The sequence below is a fragment of the Dama dama genome, chromosome 14 (assembly GCF_033118175.1).
Source record: "Dama dama isolate Ldn47 chromosome 14, ASM3311817v1, whole genome shotgun sequence".
Taxonomy (NCBI): domain Eukaryota; kingdom Metazoa; phylum Chordata; class Mammalia; order Artiodactyla; family Cervidae; genus Dama; species Dama dama.
Window position 1 is genome coordinate 4,675,573 of NC_083694.1, and position 18,787 is coordinate 4,694,359.

General features: G+C 35.7%; 1 protein-coding gene across 11 annotated transcripts in view; it reads left to right on the forward strand.

Moving 5' to 3' along the window:
• The window catches only part of CD55 (CD55 molecule (Cromer blood group)), a 31,886-nt gene extending 14,866 nt beyond the window's left edge, over positions 1–17,020 (forward strand). Inside the window, exons 7-12 of one of the 11 annotated variants that reach the window (XM_061159993.1) lie at positions 2,221–2,277; positions 3,010–3,090; positions 6,075–6,095; positions 12,428–12,500; positions 14,504–14,597; positions 15,815–15,950. In XM_061159993.1, coding sequence (XP_061015976.1) covers positions 2,221–2,277; positions 3,010–3,090; positions 6,075–6,095; positions 12,428–12,500; positions 14,504–14,561 — 290 coding nt within the window. In that variant the 3' untranslated portion in view covers positions 14,562–14,597; positions 15,815–15,950. Of the gene's footprint in view, positions 1–2,220; positions 3,091–6,074; positions 6,957–12,427; positions 12,501–14,503; positions 14,598–15,814 lie in introns of those variants that run through there. The other 10 variants (XM_061159992.1, XR_009695739.1, XR_009695738.1 and 7 more) reach the window with 10 other exon arrangements.
• Positions 17,021–18,787: the final 1,767 nt, after the last annotated feature.

The window sequence follows — 18,787 nt, forward strand, 5'->3', positions numbered from 1 at the left end:
TGGAAATTTCATTTAGTTGTTTGAATTCATTTAAAGTGAGTGAATTTTGATATTTTAAAATTTAGCCATATGAGCCACTTCATATTTATTTCCCCTATTTTATTAAATACTCAGCTATTTAGAATTTATAATTCTGTGGTAATGCTCAAGGATGTCATGGCAGGCCAATGCTGGCATGACAATAACTACAAAATCTGGGTAGATTATTTTTAAAAACCATATTTTAAAGGCAAAAATTGTTCCCTCAGGGGAATAAGTAGGGCTGAATGAGCTAAAATCCCAAGTGAAGGCAAACGATTCTGATGTGCATGTAGGCTGAGGATCTGTCTTGAGCCAGATAAAAGACCATTGCTCTTGGTCGTTGTGGTTAGCTAGGATAACACACTAGAAACTGGAAATCCTCAAATGCTGACCCAGTTTTTCCTAAGAGCCATTTGCCGATTTCTAGGAATGCAGATGAGACTGGGGAGCTAGACCCCAAGCTGCCAAAGTACAAAATGAGATCTTCCTGACCCTTATGGTATTTGGACAACAGACCCATCACAAGAACAGGCTTGTATCAAGCATACAGCCAGCATCCTTCTTATAACATTTAAGCTCATTTGGAAGCTTTGTGGAGAGAGAGGTTGTGTTGCTAGAGAGAGCACTGCTGAAGCATTGACTTGGATTGCCCACAGTCTCTCGGGGCTGAGGAAGAAAGATCCACTTCCAAGAAGCAGAGGCAAGAGCAGAAGTAGGCTGTGTCATATGGGAAAACTATAACCCAGCTCGGTCCTCATGGGTCAGGATGTGGTCACCGCAAACCAATCTGCCTATCAGAAGAGGGTACTCTCCCTTTGGAAGATCATATCATCTGAATTTTATACAATGTATTGCATATAATAAAAATTATGAGATGTGGAGAGATGTAAGAAATTATAACCAAATTAGGAGAAATGAAAAGCAAATAAGAAAAATCTAGATAATTGAGTTAGCAGACAAGGACTTTAAGTGATTAATATATTCAAGATACTAACAGAAAAGATAGAAAACTTCAGCAGAGATTTGGAGTCTATAAAATGGAGTAAAATAGACATTCTTCAATAGGAAAATATAGTAGCTGAGCAGCACAGTAGACAGGTTTAACAGCAATTTGGACATAGCAGGAGATGGTAGATGGAAGAAAGGTTAATTAAAACTGAAAGACAAAGGGAAAAATAAAGTAAAATACAGACCAAATTTGAGAACATTTGAGATATGACTGTTCTAATTATGATAAAAAAAAATAGGGGAGAGAAAGAGAGAGAGGGAGAGAAGTGTAAGAAATATACTAAGAGATAATGACTGAAAAATTTCCCAAAGTGATGAAGTATATCAACCAAGAGATTCCAAAAACCTTCAGGACTCTAAGCAGAATAAAAACAAAATCATCTCCAGGCACCTCATAGCAAAACTTTTTGGAAACTCATTCATTTTACAGATGAGAAAACTGAAGCTTAGAGAAGTCTCTAATATGTGGTCAAACAGGCTTACACACTGCTCAGTACTGCCTTATGAGGGAGATTGGATCAGCAATCCAAAGTCAAATAGACCTAAAATTTTGATGTTAGATTGGTGACTCTCAGAATAGGGTCTTCACTAAATTTGCACTTCAGATATTTGTTATCTCACCTAAAATCCAAAGAGGAACTAAGCTATTTTTCTATGTAAAGTTGGTAACCAACACAGGAGGAGAAAAGGGATTTACTGTAGTCTGACTGAATTTATTGCTTTAAAAGAGAAGTGAAACAAAACAAGTTCCCAAGGTCACTAACATGTCCTGACTGCTTTGGAAAAAGTGACTATGTTGTGCTTATCTTTGTTGGTTCAAGGTTGCATCCTGTTCTTCTTTGGTCTTGGCATGAGGGAAAGAGGACAATTTATGAGAAAAACTCTTTATTTGAGGGGTATTAAGAATGAGATCACTGCCAGTTCTGACTTTGATTTCCTTTTTCAAATAGAAAACAGTTTTAGGAATCTCAATATTACTTTGGTGTTGCCTATAGGTACAACTTATTTCAAAGCAAAGATAATATATAGCATTTCAGTTCCTTGGGAAAGACATGAGAATACTTGGTTTCCTAAAAGTCTTACTTAGATATTTGTGGGGAAAGAGAAGAGTCAGAGCAAACAGTTGGTTCCTAAATCTTAACTTGGACAGCATTATTTACCTAATTTTATTATAACATTTTTCTTCTACAGAAACTTTTTACAATGTCATACCAAAAGTTCCGAAACCCACTGAAGTAAATGTTCCAGGTACCAAAGTCTTATCAACTCCTCAGAAACCCACCACTGTAAATGTTTCAGCTACAGAAACCCCATCAACTCCTCAGAAACCCACCACTGTAAATGTTCCAGCTACAGAAATCTCACCAACTCCTCAGAAACCCACCACTATAAATATTTCAGCTACAGAAACCCCACCAACTCCTCAGAAACCCACCACTGTAAATGTTCCAGCCACAGAAACCTCACCAACTCCTCAGAAACCCACCACGGTAAATGTTCCAGCTACAGAAACCTCACCAACTCCTCAGAAACCCACCACTGTAAATATTTCAGCTACAGAGACCCCACCAACTCCTCAGAAACCCACCACTGTAAATGTTCCAGCTACAGAAACCTCACCAACTCCTCAGAAACTCATCACAATAAATTCTTCAGCTACAAAGCCCACACTAGTTTCTCAGACATACACCACTGTAAATGTTCCAGCTACAAAGGTCCCATCACCTTCTCAGAAATCTTCCACAGCCAATGATTCCGCCATGACAGCCTGGAATTCCCCAATATCAAACACTGTCTCTACAGCAGCTCAGAATCCCATCATGGCAAATGCTTCTACAACCACACCAACAACCCAAAGATTCACCCCAGCAAAATCTTTACTTACACAGAATCTTAAAGCTACACAGAAGTCCACTTCTATACATACGACTAAGGGTCTCCGTATAACACAAAGATTGACCTCTGCTCATGTTACAGCAGCAAAAAGCACAGCTATTCCCAGAACAAGCCCGCGTTTTCATACAACAAGCACACCTAAAGGAAGAGGAAGCGCTCCTTCAGGTCAGTTGACTCAGTTCAGGTTTCCACATATGGCTTTTATGTGCCATGGTAGAAATTTCACATTCATCAGGGTTAAAAAATTAAGTAGTCTCTGGTTTATTGTAGGGAGAGTTTCTTCATAGCAATGTTCTGACTTTCTACAGAGGCTAACTTTGGATTGTGCTAGAGCATACCTTTAAGAAAGAAATATTTTTGCAATGATACAGAAAAAGGTTGTGGTGTCGTAAAAGCAATTCTAAATTAAGGTCAGTAAAAAAATGCTGCTTTTCATGTTAGCTTTAGGGAGTCACTGAATTCCTCATGATCCTTCAAAGAACCAAGTATTTTATAATCCTTTAGGTTGATTTCTAGGTCTGATTCAGTGACAGCGACCCATCCCTCAAGCATGCTAAAGGAACTCTCCAGATTCCCTAGAGTTGCTGATTTGGTTAAGTACCTTAATAGTATCTTCTAAGTAATTAAAAACAGAGAGTTCTTTGAAATCTTTCAGGTTAACTCTTTAAATGACAGTTTTTATGAAAGCAGAGTAACATATGCTTTAGATTTAAGGAAAGCTTACTGAGTGAATGAAACCCATCTAACTAATGCTTTTTCAGACCACCAGGATATCTTCTTATTTTACAACTTGCTTAATGAATAGCCATTTTTATAGACACTTTTGTTCTCTAATAGAAATATGTGGATTTTTGGTTGTTTTTATCCATTAAAAATATACATAAAGGCTTAATAACTTTTCTAAAGCAAATATCAGTGTAACTACCACATATGTCAAGAAATAGAGCAGCATCAGCCCCTCAATTTCCAGATGCTCTGTCGATTCTGAACTCTGTTCTCTGACTTCTCCAGCCAGTGAAACTGTGGCTTTCCACTCTCTGTGCCAAGTGGCCTAGGGATTTCTCCCTGCTGCATGCAGGCAGATCCCACTCCCTGCAGCTCATCTGCTGCCTGAGCTCTCTCAGTTTTGATTTATTTCTTCCTGAGTTAGTTTGTTCTTCCGTGTCTTCAGATAGTTATCATTGTTGATTTTTCAGTACGTTGTCCAGATTTCATAAATTGCCATACTCAAGCTCATTTGGCCATTAGCCACAATCTTTAAGAACTTAAAACATTACAGATATTATTATTGAAATTTCATTTGTATGTTTCTTTATTCCTTTAGGTAAAAGGTCAAATACACAAAATCTCACTCCAATTAGTTCCCCTTTTTAAAAAGTGAACTTCAATTCCTGCCTGCTTCTTTAAAAAAATTTTTTTATCAAAGTATAGTTGATTTACCATGTTGTGTTCATTTCTTCCATACGGCAAAGTGACTCAGCTTGTATGTATAAATCCCAACCTTCTAATTTCTCTCTCCCTCCAACCTTTCCCCTTTGGTAACCATAAATTTTGTGTTCTAAGTCTGTGAGTGTGTTTCTGTTTTGTAAATAAATTCATTTGTGTCTTTTTTTTTTTTTTTTTTAGATTTCACAATACATGCTATCATATGATAGTTCTCTTTGTCTGACTTACTTCACTCAGTGTGACAATCTAAAGGTTCATCCATTTTGCTGCAAATGACATTATTTCATTCTTTTTATGGCTGAGTAATATTCCCTTGTATACATGTACCACATCTTCTTTATCCATCCCTCTGCTGATGGACATTTAGGCTGCCTCCATGTCTTCTCTATTGTGAATAGCGCTGCAGCAAACATTGGGGTGCATGTATCTTTCCATATTAGAATTTTTATCTTTTCTGGATCTATATTCAGGAGTATTGGATCATATGGCAACTGGTCTTTCTTGGTAGCTCAGCATTTTCACACCCTCTTCAGCATTTACTGTTTGTAGACTTTTTGATGATGGCCATTCTGACCAGTGTGAGATAGTACCTCATTGTGTAAGCTTCCTCTCTGTGTTTTTATTCTTATGCTATATTACTGCTTTGCATGTTTTTTATAATTTATGTAAACAGTATGTCATATGTTTCATTACCTAACTTGACCTTTTGCACTCAACATTGCTTTTGTGGCTTATATTGATCCAGTTAGATTCAGTTCATTAATTTTAACATTTATATGTGGTTACTGACTTCTTAAAATTTTATAACATCTCTGGCCTTAAAAATTTTTGGTTGAATATATAGGTTTAATAGGGCAAAGTGAAGAGAAACAAGTTCACTTAGTATAAATTTGTTATAGAGCTAACTGTGTTGCAATACTTTTTTTCTGCATGAATATAAGATAATTTAACAAATTAACTTAAACTTCTCAATTATTTTAAATGATTATAATAAAAATACAGTGAACATTTGGGATCGAATTTCTCTCTTATATACAATTAATTTACCCTTTAAATATTGTATGCCTTTTCTGCTCTTATTGAAAAAATAGTAGTAGCTACTACTGAGTGTGATCCAGAGTGGCATGTACCATGCACCTTCCATTTGTCAGTGTTAGTCCTTACAGTAACCTTGATTTGCCATTAAGTCATATAACCAAATTTACATAGTGTTTATTTCGGTATTCAATAGCTCTTTAATCACATTTTATGTTTCTATTGTTGGCTGACTTTGTTTAATAGAAAGAAAAGAAAGTGAAGTCGCTCAGTCGTGTCCGACTCTTTGCGACCCCATGGACTGTAGCATACCAGGATCCTCAGTCCATGGGATTTTCCAGGCAAGAATACTGGAGTGGGTTGCCATTTCCTTCTCCAGGGGATCTTCCTGACCCAGGGATCGAACACTGGTCTCCCGCATTGTAGGCAGACGCTTTACCGTCTGAGCTACCAGGGAAGCCCTTGTTTAATAGAGATAGATACTGATGTGTGTTACTTGATTGTTAGTAATATGATTGCTTTCATTAATTTATTTATAATTGTTTCTTTTAGTTACTTTTGAACTTTAAGTACAGTTGATTGATAAACATATATTTATTAAATTGTTAGTAAATCAATGACTTTAAAGCATTTTACTTTTGTAATTCTTCCCTTTTTTCCTTCTTTAGTTGCTAGCATCATTGCATCGGGTAAGTGTGTCTTTCTGAGAGTTCGCAGAATTTGTCATCGCTTTTGGATATATAATTCCTGGAAAAGAATGTGGTTTTTTTACTGTCTTTGTTGTCACTAAGGCGTGACCAACTCTTTGTGATCCCATGGACTGTAGCATGTCAAGCTCCTCTGCCCTCCACTATCTCCCAGAGTTTGGTCAAATTCATGTCCATTGAGTTGGTGATATTGTCTTAGGGATACTATCAGAATACAGTATGTGTGGGTGCCAAAGAGAAAACAGGTAAAGGCATCTTATTGACATGTTTGTGGGCACCATTAGGTACTCAGTATGTTAGAGTACTCAGTATGTTAACATTTCCCACCATGTTCTTGTTTCAGGGTAATTTTAGGACAACTTCAAATCATTTGGCCAATCAGTCAAGTATTATTGCTTGTCTAGTGGCTCACTGCATCTCCTTCTAGTGCCTAAGAATCACAAAAGGAGAGAGTTATCAATACAGTTTCTATCCTCAAGTGTTTTATAATTAATCATAAACTACTCACTGACTATTTCTAGATTTGTCCTATCTCAAGTAAAACAAAGAATGTTACTTTTGGTTATATCTTCTTCCTTTTCCCTTCCCTGTCATTGATTTAAAGTAAAGTTTCTCCAAAAAATACTCTGTTGTTGTGGGCATGAGACCAAAAACATACCTGTTGCAATTTCTTCTATCATTCGGTCCAGTCCTTTTTTGTTTGTAAATATATCATCTGATGTTATGTATTAACAAGATTAATGAGATGGTGAAAGAAATGTCTGTTAAGAAGCAATACAGCTAAATTGGCATATTGATAAGTAATGTCTAATGGAAAATACACATAAAAATTTTTAAAAAGCACTTTGATTTATGTGTTTATAAGCTAAAATCTCATCTTATGCATGCATGAATTAGCCATATGACTATGAAACTGAAAGTAATACTTGCTTTTATTATTTTCATTGTTACTTATTATAGTTTTTATGTTTTAGGCAAACCTCTTTTAAGCTAAAAGATTTATTTTGAAAGATTCCAACAGTTGCAATTCACTTTGTCCTTTCTATATTTTAAATAAAAATAAATACATTCTAAGTGAAAATCTCATGATCTAATGGCTTAATGACATTTTTAATAGATGAACTTAAAATTTAATACATAAGCTTTTTCTTACCAGCTCAGTGGCATTCAGTGAAGATTTGAGGTGCTTATTATTTTCTCTAAAATTCTTTAAGTATATATTGTGTGATTTTCCAGAAACTTTCCCTTAGGGTTAGTTGTAATTCCAACCTGTGCTCAAAAATAAAGAGGAATTCCTTCCCTCTTATATCAGACATATGGTAATATTTTTCTTTGGGATGTTATACTTGTAAAACATAAACCTGAAAATTATCTTTACTTCTTAAATACAGTCTGTGAATGAGGTCACTTTTCTCACTTTAAAGATAAACTCTACAACAAGGAAATTGCTTTTATTGATTCTACTGCAAAGGACATGAGTGACACAAATGATATTAGAACTTTGCATTTGAATACAAAAACTTTGAATATTTTCCTGTTTAATTTTGTCAAGAAATAGAGACTGACTGCTCATCTGAGCTTTGTCTGCTGTGTAAGTGAAGCCTGCCTTGTGGTTTTCTTCAAACATTTTATTTGTTTATTTGTTTTTGACTGTGTCAGGCCTCAGTTGCCACCTGTGAGATCTTCGTTGTGGTGCGAGGGCTTTATAGTTTGCTGCCCATGGGCATCTGACTGAGGCCTAGTTGACCCAAAGCATGGGGGATCTTTAGTTCCCTGTCCCGGGATCAAACCCGCATTCCCTGCTTTGGAAGGCAGATTCTTAACCACTGGAACTCTAGGGATATCCCTGTGAGGTGATGTAAAGCTATTCTCTGCTGTGTACTAGTGTATTTTCCAAAAACAATTTTTTTTTTCCTTTTTTTTCATTATTACCCTCTCCCCCTCAAAGATCTTTTTTCCCCTAATCATCCCTATAAAATATTAATACTACAGATATAATATAAATCTATTTATGTACTGTATGCACATCTGTACTTTATATGTAAAAAAATCAAAAAAACACTTTTTCCCCTTTAGGGATGATACCAACCCCACTGAGAATACATGCTGTATATAATTGTGGGGTTTTCTGTCTGTGTTTGTTGACAGTATTTTATAGACGGACTACTTGTGCTTTGGAATCAGTCAGACCTTGGTTTCAATCCTGTTTTGGATTTTTTTTTTCTTTCCACTTAGTAATTACTCAACCCAAGTGATTTACTTAATCTCTCTGAGTCTCAATTTTCTCATTTATGAGATGGTGATTATGATTCCTGTTTAAAGTCTTGGAAGCTTAATGAAATAATGGTTGTGAAAACTACTTGGCATAGTGCTAAAAATTGGGTAAATCTCAGCTTTAAGAACTCTTTTTTATTTTGTCACTATCATCTTTCTGAGACAGATGTCTGACAATTTTATCTCTCCCTCTGGCCACACCAAAGAATCAGATAGTCCCTTATTAGAGTGACGTGTGCATGTTGGGTCGTGGTGAGGACTGCACGGAGACACGCCTGTGTGTTATTTCACTTACTTCTCACACCAGTCCTGTAGTGTAGCTGTGTCCCACCTTGTAACTGAGAGAACTGCGGCTGTGCGAGATTCTTAACTTGCTCAAGGTCACACAGCCATTCGGCAGGTGAATAGAGGGAGGTGATTAGTTTCTTCAGCACTCAGCGCTTGAAAGGGCAGAAAAATTCTCCTAGAGCTGTACAGCTAAAATTTAACAATTAAGATAGTCCTGATTGTTTATAAGTGTTGCTTTTATTCCCTTCAATAAAGCAGAAATAGATGTTTTTCTGGAACTCTCTCGCTTTTTCCATGATCCAGCGGATGTTGGCAATTTGATCTCTGGTTCCGCTGCCTTTTCTAAAACCAGGCTGAGCATCTGTAAGTTCACGGTTCATGTATTGCTGAAGCCTGGCTTGGAGAATTTTGAGCATTACTTTACTAGAGTGTGAGATGAGTGCAATTGTGTGGTAGTTTGAGCATTCTTTGGCATTGACCTGTCTCTTGAGAAACCTGTATGCAGGTCAGGAAGCAACAATTAGAACTGGACATGGAACAACAGATTGGTTCCAAATAGGAAAAGGAGTACATCAAGGCTGTATATTGTCACCCTGCTTGTTTAACTTATATGCAGAGTACATCATGAGAAACGCTGGGCTGGAGGAAGCACAGGCTGGAATCAAGATTGCTGGGAGAAATATCACTAACCTCAGATATGCAGATGACACCACCTTTTTGGAAGAAAGTGAAGAGGAACTAAAAAGCCTCTTGATGAAAGTGAAGGAGGAGAGTGAAAAAGTTGGCTTAAAGCTCAACATTCAGAAAACTAAGATCATGGCATCTGGTCCCATCCCTTCATGGGAAATAGGTGGAGAAAGAGTAGAAACAGTGTCAGACTTTATTTTTGGGGGCTCCAAAAATCACTGCAGATGGTGATTGCAGCCATGAAATTAAAAGACACTTACTCCTTGGAAGGAAAGTTATGACCAACCTATATAGCATATTAAAAAGCAGAGACATTACTTTGCCAACAAAGGTCCATCTAGTCAATGCTATGGTTTTTCCACTGGTCATGTATGGATGTGAGAGTTGGCCAGTGAAGAAAGCTGAGCACAGAAGAATTGATGCTTTTCAACTCTGGTGTTGGAGAAGACTCTTGAGAGTTTTCCCTTGGACTGCAAGGAGATCCAGCCAGTCCATCCTAAAGGAGATCAGTCCTGGGTGTTCATTGGAAGGACTGAAGCTGAAGCTGAAACTCCAATACTTTGGCCATGTCATGTGAAGAGTTGACTCATTAGAAAAGACCCTGATGCTGGGAGGGATTGTGGGCAGGAGGAGAAGGGGACGACAGAGGATGAGATGGTTGGATGGACATGGGTTTGGGTGGACTCTGGGAGTTGGTGATGGACAGGGAGGCCTGGCGTGCTGTGGTTCATGGAGTTGCAGAGAGTTGGACATGACTGAGCTACTGACCTAACCTGACCTTTATTCCCTTCATTGCTGAAATCCTATGTTGTGACACTCATAAGCCGCTTGTAGCAATTAGCAACAGTAAAGAAAAAAAAAAAAATTAAGAGAATGCTCAGTGAAATATCTAAAGTACTTTTTCTTTTAAACATCACATGCTTATTTACTCATGCTTTTAAGTCAAATAGGATTATAAGGAAGAACACAACCTGCTCACAGCTTTCTTAGTTTTTCACAGTATAAAGAGTGCATTTCCACTTCATGGCATGTGTATAATTGAGGCCTTTTGAAATGACTGGGTGAATCCACATTTCTTCTGGAAAGGAGGCAAGCCTCATTCTGATTTGGGTTGTTCAGGAATGGAGATAATACTCTATATATTAATATAATACCCATCTAATACAAATTTAGTTTGAGTAATCTCAGGTATTTTTATTGAGAATATTATGAACAGTTAAAATCATGCATTTTTACTATTTATAAGTACCATGCCAGTTATTGGAGATAATGTGCTAATATGTGAGAAACTGCTTTGCACTGTTTTAAGTACTGGGTAAATATATTTCTACATAATGGGGAACATTACTAAAATACTCCTTTTACTTAGAGAAAAACATTTCTAAAATTATGTGATTTTCCTACCCAAAAGCTCTTTAATGACACTGGAATCATGATCTTAATTTCATTTATAATATTATAGTTTCATTTATCCCAGGTTGTTGTTGTTGTTTAGTTGCTCCTAATCTTTGCTACTCCATGGACTGTAGCACACCAGGCTTCCCTGTCCTCCACTATCTCCTGAAGTTTGGTGTGCTGAAGTTCACCTCTATTTAGTCAGTGATGCTATCTAACCAAGTTGGCCTAAATTGTTTTAGTCTTAAATTGGTACTCATTCACCTTTGGGTGAATTTTAGATCATAAACTATTGACTTTATAAAGTTTTCTTTGTTTTCATTTGCAAAATAGTATTCTCATTAATTATTAATTGAGGAATTATTTATTTAGAATTATACTTCTCATATTTCTGTAGTTTGCATTGGTTTTCTGTTAAAACATAAACCTTCACACTTTCTTTTAGAATCACATATATGTACTGACCAGTGTTCTAAGAATATTCCCACTTTTGTCACCCAGACATTTGGGATCACTTTAAAATTTTTCGATCTTCATTTATCATTCAAATTGAAAATGGGATTTTTCTGCAACATTTGAAAATGGTGGGGTTAATGGGAAGTGGTAAAACAAAAAGAAACCCCAAGTTTTACAGGAGCCATGATCTATTAGTGCAGCCTTTCAAACTAATGCTGTGGTGCTAAGGAATCAAATAAATTGGGTAAAATGCTGTAAATTCTGTGGTAGAAACAGCTGTTTTTAAAGTTATGTATCCACATGACAGCTCAGTTATGCAACATCGTATTTTGCTGATTTGAAACTGGACACACTTGTTAGTCACATTAGCTTCAGTTGCTTTTCTAGTATCATTTATGGTTTTCTTTGAAGTACAGATCAAAAAAATAGAGTTCAAGGATTTGGGAGGGTGTAGTGGGGAAGAAAAGGGATACGCAGGGTGGTGAGGAGAAAGAGCACTGATTGGTTTTAAGAAGAAAGTTTATGTGTAAAAATCAAGGTATAAAAATATCTTTTTTACTGTTGATCAAATTATCTCATCAATTATTTGTTGCTGTTCAACTCAAAATAGTGCATTTAATATTGAAAGTAAATACCAGTTTCCCTAAATGAAATTTTATCTGCAGTAGACCAAACACTGGAAAGCATTTCTGTAGTTTTACTCTCCATGCCCAGGTACTGATGCCTTTCCTATGACGGAGAAAGGCCTACATCTCTGTTACCTTTACTATGAACTGAGTAAATGGCCTTGCCATTGGCCACATACAGAAGCTTCACCTTTCTGAGACTCAATTTAATTATCTACAAAATAAATGTGAACTCCAAGACATCTTCTAGTACAGTCAATATGTTTAAATAATCAGTGATCAAATAATTTAAAATTAAGCATGGTGGGGTTGAAACATTTTAGAATCCTCTCAAATCTGTAAGATTTTATTTGAGCATTGTGATACTTCGTTTTAAATATTTAATTTTCCCTTGGAAGAAAATAAGATAAATAACATGTAGATCTTACTGTTAAACTTGTGACATAAGCAAGCAAGCAAAATATAATTCATGTCTCCTGTTTTTTCTTTAACTTACCTGATGATCAGTATGTTTGTCATTGTGAATTACACTGTATATGTAATTGCTCATTTCTATATTGATTGACTTACCATTTTTTCCCCCTCAAGGATGTGTTCCTGTTTCTGTAATAATTTGTATCATAATTCTAGTCAAAATTTCCCGAGACAGTGGAAAATCAGGGTGAGCAAAAATTCTGATGCTTTTTAAAAATTTGTTCTTAGCTTCTTTCCAGTAAAACTTGACACTATAGCAGTAGATAACTTTCTAAGCTTAATTGTATTTTTTGTCATGCTATATCTTTATTCCTTTTGTCTGTATTTACTATCTTGAATGAATAGCCTGTGTCTTTAAAAAAAAAAATTTAGAAATCTGAGTATATACAAGAACATTAAGTGATTTGAAAGCCAAAGTCTCATTGCAATCTATTGATCAACTCATCTTTTTTCTCTACTCAGTACAATTTATGAATATCTCTGTGTTGTACGCAAGTGAAAATGTCTAGAAAAAGAAACTCTAATGTATTGTTAAATTTCATGTGACTAGGCCTATGAATAAATTGGATTTACTAATAGACGCCAATCTAGCCAAAGTCAGCCCAGTGCTTAAGAGGGCAAGTTCTAGAACCTGGTTGCTTGATTCCAATTCAGGGTCTACGGTTTACATGCCATTTGACTGTGAGGAGCTTGACCTCTCTATGCCTCAATTTTCTCATTTGTAAAATGGGGGAAATAATAGTACCCACTTCATGGAATTGTAGTATCTGTTTTGTGGGATCAAATGAATCACCACCTGTAAAGGGGTTAGGATCTCACTTGGCACACAGTAAGCACTCAGGTGATAAAACAACACAGAAAGAAAAAGAAAATCAGTACTTGAGACGTCTGGTCTGCATTGAATATACATGTGTTAAATATAAAGTCATGGTTGGCTCTGATATATTCTGTAGACAGAGTACTATTTAAATTGACCTTCTGTTTTGTAGATTTTATCATTCACAAGACTAATTGTGAAGTTCACATAAACTGAATTCTTTCTGAAATATCCTAATGCCTGTCTATTTTTTCATTGCTTAAGAACAATTATATTTTAATGCTGTTACTCATTGCCTTTTCAATTCTTTGGATGATGTATCTCCTTTTTAGCCTTCATGGCTCTTTCCCTTCTCTTTAAGTGAAAGTCTTTTATAAGGTAAAGTATGAAAACATTCTTTAAATCACTAAGCAGTTCAGTCTTTTGTTAAAAGCGTTTGGTCACTAGGTCCTATTTTTTTTTTTTTTTTTGGCAGGATTTATAGATATTTGTTTGCTGCCAATAAAATATTCTAGATGCTTTACGAGCAAATGTAGTAAAATATGACTTCTTCAGATTTTTCTGAAACTTTTAAAGAATGTGGTTTAGAGCTCTATATAAATAACAGGATTCTAAGTCATATAAAGTGAGTTAAGTTGGTACAGATGCCTCCTCAAGACTATTTTGGAAAAAAGAATAAAAAAAATTTTTTTCTGTACTTCCTTACATATAGTCCAGTTCTGCCTCTGAATTGGAGCATTATCAGTATAATTCTCAAGCCAATATTCCAGGGCTTGTTAGGTTGAGGGGGATGGAATGGAATGAGTTTGCTGGGGGCTTTCTCTTGGCTATCATCAGTTTCTTTAGATGTTTTGGTAAAATAATTAACCATGATATTTTTAATAGAATGAAAAGTGCTGAAATGTAGAAGGAGGGAATATTTACGTTTTATTGGGATTTTGCAGTAAACCTAATTCTTCTATGTCTGAATCAGAGAAAATTCATTCAAACCCCTGAGAAAGAATTTGCCTTTTTTTTATGTCCACTTAAAAACACTCCACTTGCCTTATTTTGGAAGTATAAGCTGTTGAGTGTAAGAGATAACTTTATACATTCCTTGTTATTTTCTCAATTTTATGCTGATTTAATTAAAATTTGATTTTTAATGAGACAGGGGAAAGAGTAAATGAGTGTGAAGGTGTCTCATACCTTCACCTGTTGATATTTTGTGTTTGCCTATCCAAGGATTTATTTACATCTTTTAGAAGTGTTGGTATATATGATAAATTTTAGTGTATAAAAAGAATGTGATTGTAAACAAATGCTCATGTTGCTTTTTGATTGAGCTTTAACCTTTCATAATTCAATCACTATTTTCCTTCTCCACTATTCAGCTCTTACTACACGCGTGAGGACAAAACACATAGGTGTCGTGATAACCATAACTGGTGATGCTGCAGAAGTAAGACCTTTGGTAATTTACAAAAGGTATATTGTTCAGTAAAATCACATTTCTCTGTCTTGAAAAATGTCCATTAACACAATTGGCTTGGTATCTATCTGTGACTAGGACAGTTAGAATTGTTTTTCTTTGTTGAATGATTGACTAACACATTGAACCTTTGTTAACATGACATGTTTTCAGCCCTCCACTCTTCAGCAGTATACCTATTGTATCATTCTGTGTTTTGTACTCAGTTTATTGAAATGTTTGGATGTTCGCAATCCTATAAATAATCTGGAAAAAGCAAAAGATTGATACATTAGGGCTTACAAATAAGAATGCCTTCATTGTGACTATTTGCAGCATGAGATGGTTGACTCATACTATATTTGCTTCTCTCATTTGTAATGTTTAAGAAATATCAAATCTATTTTAAAGAGTCTTTTATAAGTCATGTTTATAGATCTTATCTCTGTTCAGTTGTGAGTCAAAATTTTCAAACAAAACTGACTTAATATATATGTATGTGTGAAACTTTCTAGGTGTCTTCTTCTTTTGATTAAGCTTTCTTCCATTCCAGGGAGTTTTCATCGATTTTTAATCTGAAGTATCTTAGTTGAATCTAACTTGGCAATTTATCACAAGAAACTAAAAACTCAAGTGTCATATTTTAGTTGGTGTTGCTTAAAGAATCCACGTACAATACAGGAGACCTGGGTTTGATCCCTGAGTTGGGAAGAACCCCTGGAGAAGGGAATGGCTACCCCCTCCAGTATTCTTGCCTGGAAAATCACACGGACAGAGGAGTCTGGCAGGCTATAGTCCATGGAGTCACAAAGAGATGGATATGGCTGAGTGACTAACACACTTTCATATCTGCTGCTGCTGCCTAGTCGCTTCAGTCGTGTCCAACTCTGTGCCATCCTATGGACTGTAGCCCACGGGGTTCCTCTACCCATTAAATTCTCCAGGCAAGAATACTGGAGTGGGTTGCCATGCCCTCCTCCAGGGGATCTTTCCAACCCAGGGATTGAACCCAGGTCTCGGGCACTACAGGCAGATCCTTTACCACTCAGCCACCAGGGAACTGTACTGGGTGGGATGGTCCATGCTGTATAACTTACTAACTTTGCATTTTGTTTGTACCCCAAATTAACCAACTATTCTATTTCATGATTTATCACATAGTAATTAAAAATGAATATATATCACCAGTAAGTAAAGTTATTTTGGTTTTAATTTTTTTTTCTCTTACTTTCAGGACATATGTGTATAACATTGACAATTTTGCTTATGATGCTAGTAACCGTTGGCTAACTGAGCCAAAGAAGTTGAGAAGAAAGTGTTTTGCATGTTATCTTGTTTTTAAGATGCGTAGGAATGTCCACAAAGCAAGGAAAGATGAATCTGTCCTGGAATCACAGTCTCAACACTCCTAAGACCCTTGAAAATAGAACAATTTGTAAGATTAAGAGTGATTACTTTCATAAAAGTGTGGGAAAGTGGAGAGATTTGTTCATCTTTAGAATGTGAGAAAAAAGGAAAAAAAGTGAGTTTTTTTCGCTAAATATGTAATGTTATTTTTATTTATAAAAACACAAAAAATTAAAACAATTGGATATTGAAAACAAATGAACCAGTCTCTTATAAGGAAAATTGTCAAAGAGATAAAACACATTATACAATGATCTTCCTTGACTAAAGGGCATTTTCGCTTTTCTTATTCTATTAAAATGAGCCAGAATTAGTTGGCAAATTTTTTTAAAGGAAAAACATGCTGATGATCCAAAGGTGTTGAGTTTCTTGGGTTAGTTGGTGACAAAGGAGGAATAAAGAATGAAGGAATAATTCTTCCTTTTTCATACAAGCACAGATAGTGAATTAACTCCTTATTTGTAAGATAGATCAGCTATGATTTTGTTCTTAGAGCAATTTTTTCTATTTGAAAAAGAGCCCCCATGAAAGAGTGAAAGTTGTCTTAGATTTACTTAATGTCTTTAAAACTCTGTAGAGATATTATAATATTAATATAAGAAAAGATTCTATATTTCTGAAGTGAGATGTTCATATTCAAATTGTAAATCTTATTCTTTTGTAACATTAAGTTTAATTTATATTTATTTATGTTTTACATGTATATCAGAAAAAGTTCAAGGAGATATGTAAAGAAAAATTGATCTTCCCTAAATAGAAATAACCACATTTTTGCCTCATGTGGTATCTGGCATTTATTTTCTTGTGTAAATTATTTATAAATAAGGGAGTCCCTTCCTGCCTTTCATAGGAGTTTAGAGTGCTGTCCTTTGGCTTAGTGGGAATCACTTTTAATGTACTACTTGTTATTGATTTACCTAAAGGCAATCACATCAGTTTCCAGATTCTTAATATGTTCTTGTCATCTTGCCAGTTACATGTTAAGTGTTGGAATAGACTAGAATATATGCATAAATAAATTTCACAATAATTATTTTGTCACATTGCTTCATTGACTTTGTTATTCAGTTCAGTTCAATTCAGTTGCTCAGTCGTGTCCGACTCTTTGCGACCCCATGAGTCATGTCCCCTCTTTGCCAGGCCTCCCTGTCCATCACCAACTCCCGGAGTTTACCCAAACTCATGTCCATTGAGTCAGTGATGCCATCCAACCATCTCATCCTCTGTCATCCCCTCCTCCTGCCCTTAATCTTTCCCAGCATCAGGGTCTTTTCCAATGAGTCAACTCTTCACATGAGGTGGCCAAAGTATTGGAGTTTCAGCTTCAGCATCAGTCCTTCCAATGAACACCCAGGACTGATCTCCTCTAGGATGGACTGGTTGGATCTCCTTGCAGTCCAAGGGACTCTCAAGAGTCTTCTCCAGCAGCACAGTTCAAAAGCATGAATTCTCTGGTGCTCAGCTTTCTTTATAGTCCAACTCTCACATCCATACATAACTACTGTAAAGACCATAGCCTTGATAGATGGACCTTTGTTGACAAAGTAATGTGTCTGCTTTTTAATATGCTGTCTAGGTTGGTCATAACTTTCCTTCCAAGGAGTAAGTGTCTTAATTTCATGGCTGCAATCACCATCTGTAGTGATTTTAGAGCCCCCCAAAATAAAGTTTGTCACTGTTTCCATTGTTTCCCCATTTGTTGTTAAAGTGTTTTAAAATAAATTCCATAAGCATCATGACATTTCACTATAAATATTTAAATATGTATTTCCAACAATAAAGACTTTTTTCCTAACTAGCCACATCATCACAACTAACAAGATTAATGGTAATTTCCTAATAGTTTCTAATATTAGGAAATTCTTTTAACTTCCTTAAAAGTTCTGCAAAGAGGCCAATGTCTATCTACTAATTCATTCATTTGTTAAATAGGAGGACCTACTCTACCTGCTGTGACAGTCTGTGCTTCCTGGGGTAGCAGCAAGGATAATACTGATTTAGTTACTCAGAAAAATCCACAGGAGCCTACTACATGCAGGTTATCACGTGTTAGGTGCTGCAGCTACCAAATGACTGCACAGTATCTACCCACTTATCTACTTAGAAGAAGACCAAAACCATACATTTACTGAGAGAAAGAATGTAGAGTTATAAGTGTTACACTTGTACGGAATATAAGGAGTTCCTAAGCCATTTTTGCTAGGTGGTGGGCTGGGATCATTCAAGACTGTGCAAACTGAGAAAGGACAAATAGATGAGATTCACCTGGCAGGATTGGGGGCTGCAAATAGTGTAGCAAGCTCAAAGTAGGAAAGGCTTGGAGAGAGGACTATGGTGTGTCATGTGTAGTGTAAAATAATAAATTCTGGATAGTTTATTTTGATGTGATTAACTTAAAAGTCAAAATCAATGGTCACAAGTTTATAGTAGCAAGAGTTTTAGATATTGGGAAACATTAAACTTTGGCAATAAATTATACTGAGTCTTTACATTTTATTACTTAGGTAAGGGTATAAGCTGAAAAACATCTAACAACCAGTTACATGAAGAAAATAATTATAGAAATAAGTATTTTAAGTATAATGGGATTTTCCTATATGACTTATAATTTTTATCCTGTAATCATGAAGCTGAATAGTTTTATATTTTCCCAAGGTAAGCTCTTCTATAATATTATACTTTAATTGCCAAGATTGTATTATTGCTTTTACCTTGAGACTGGTGCTTATTTGTTGTAGGAAATTATACTTGCTCACCACTGAAAGTTGTGTTTTATAGTATTTAACCTACAATTGTTATC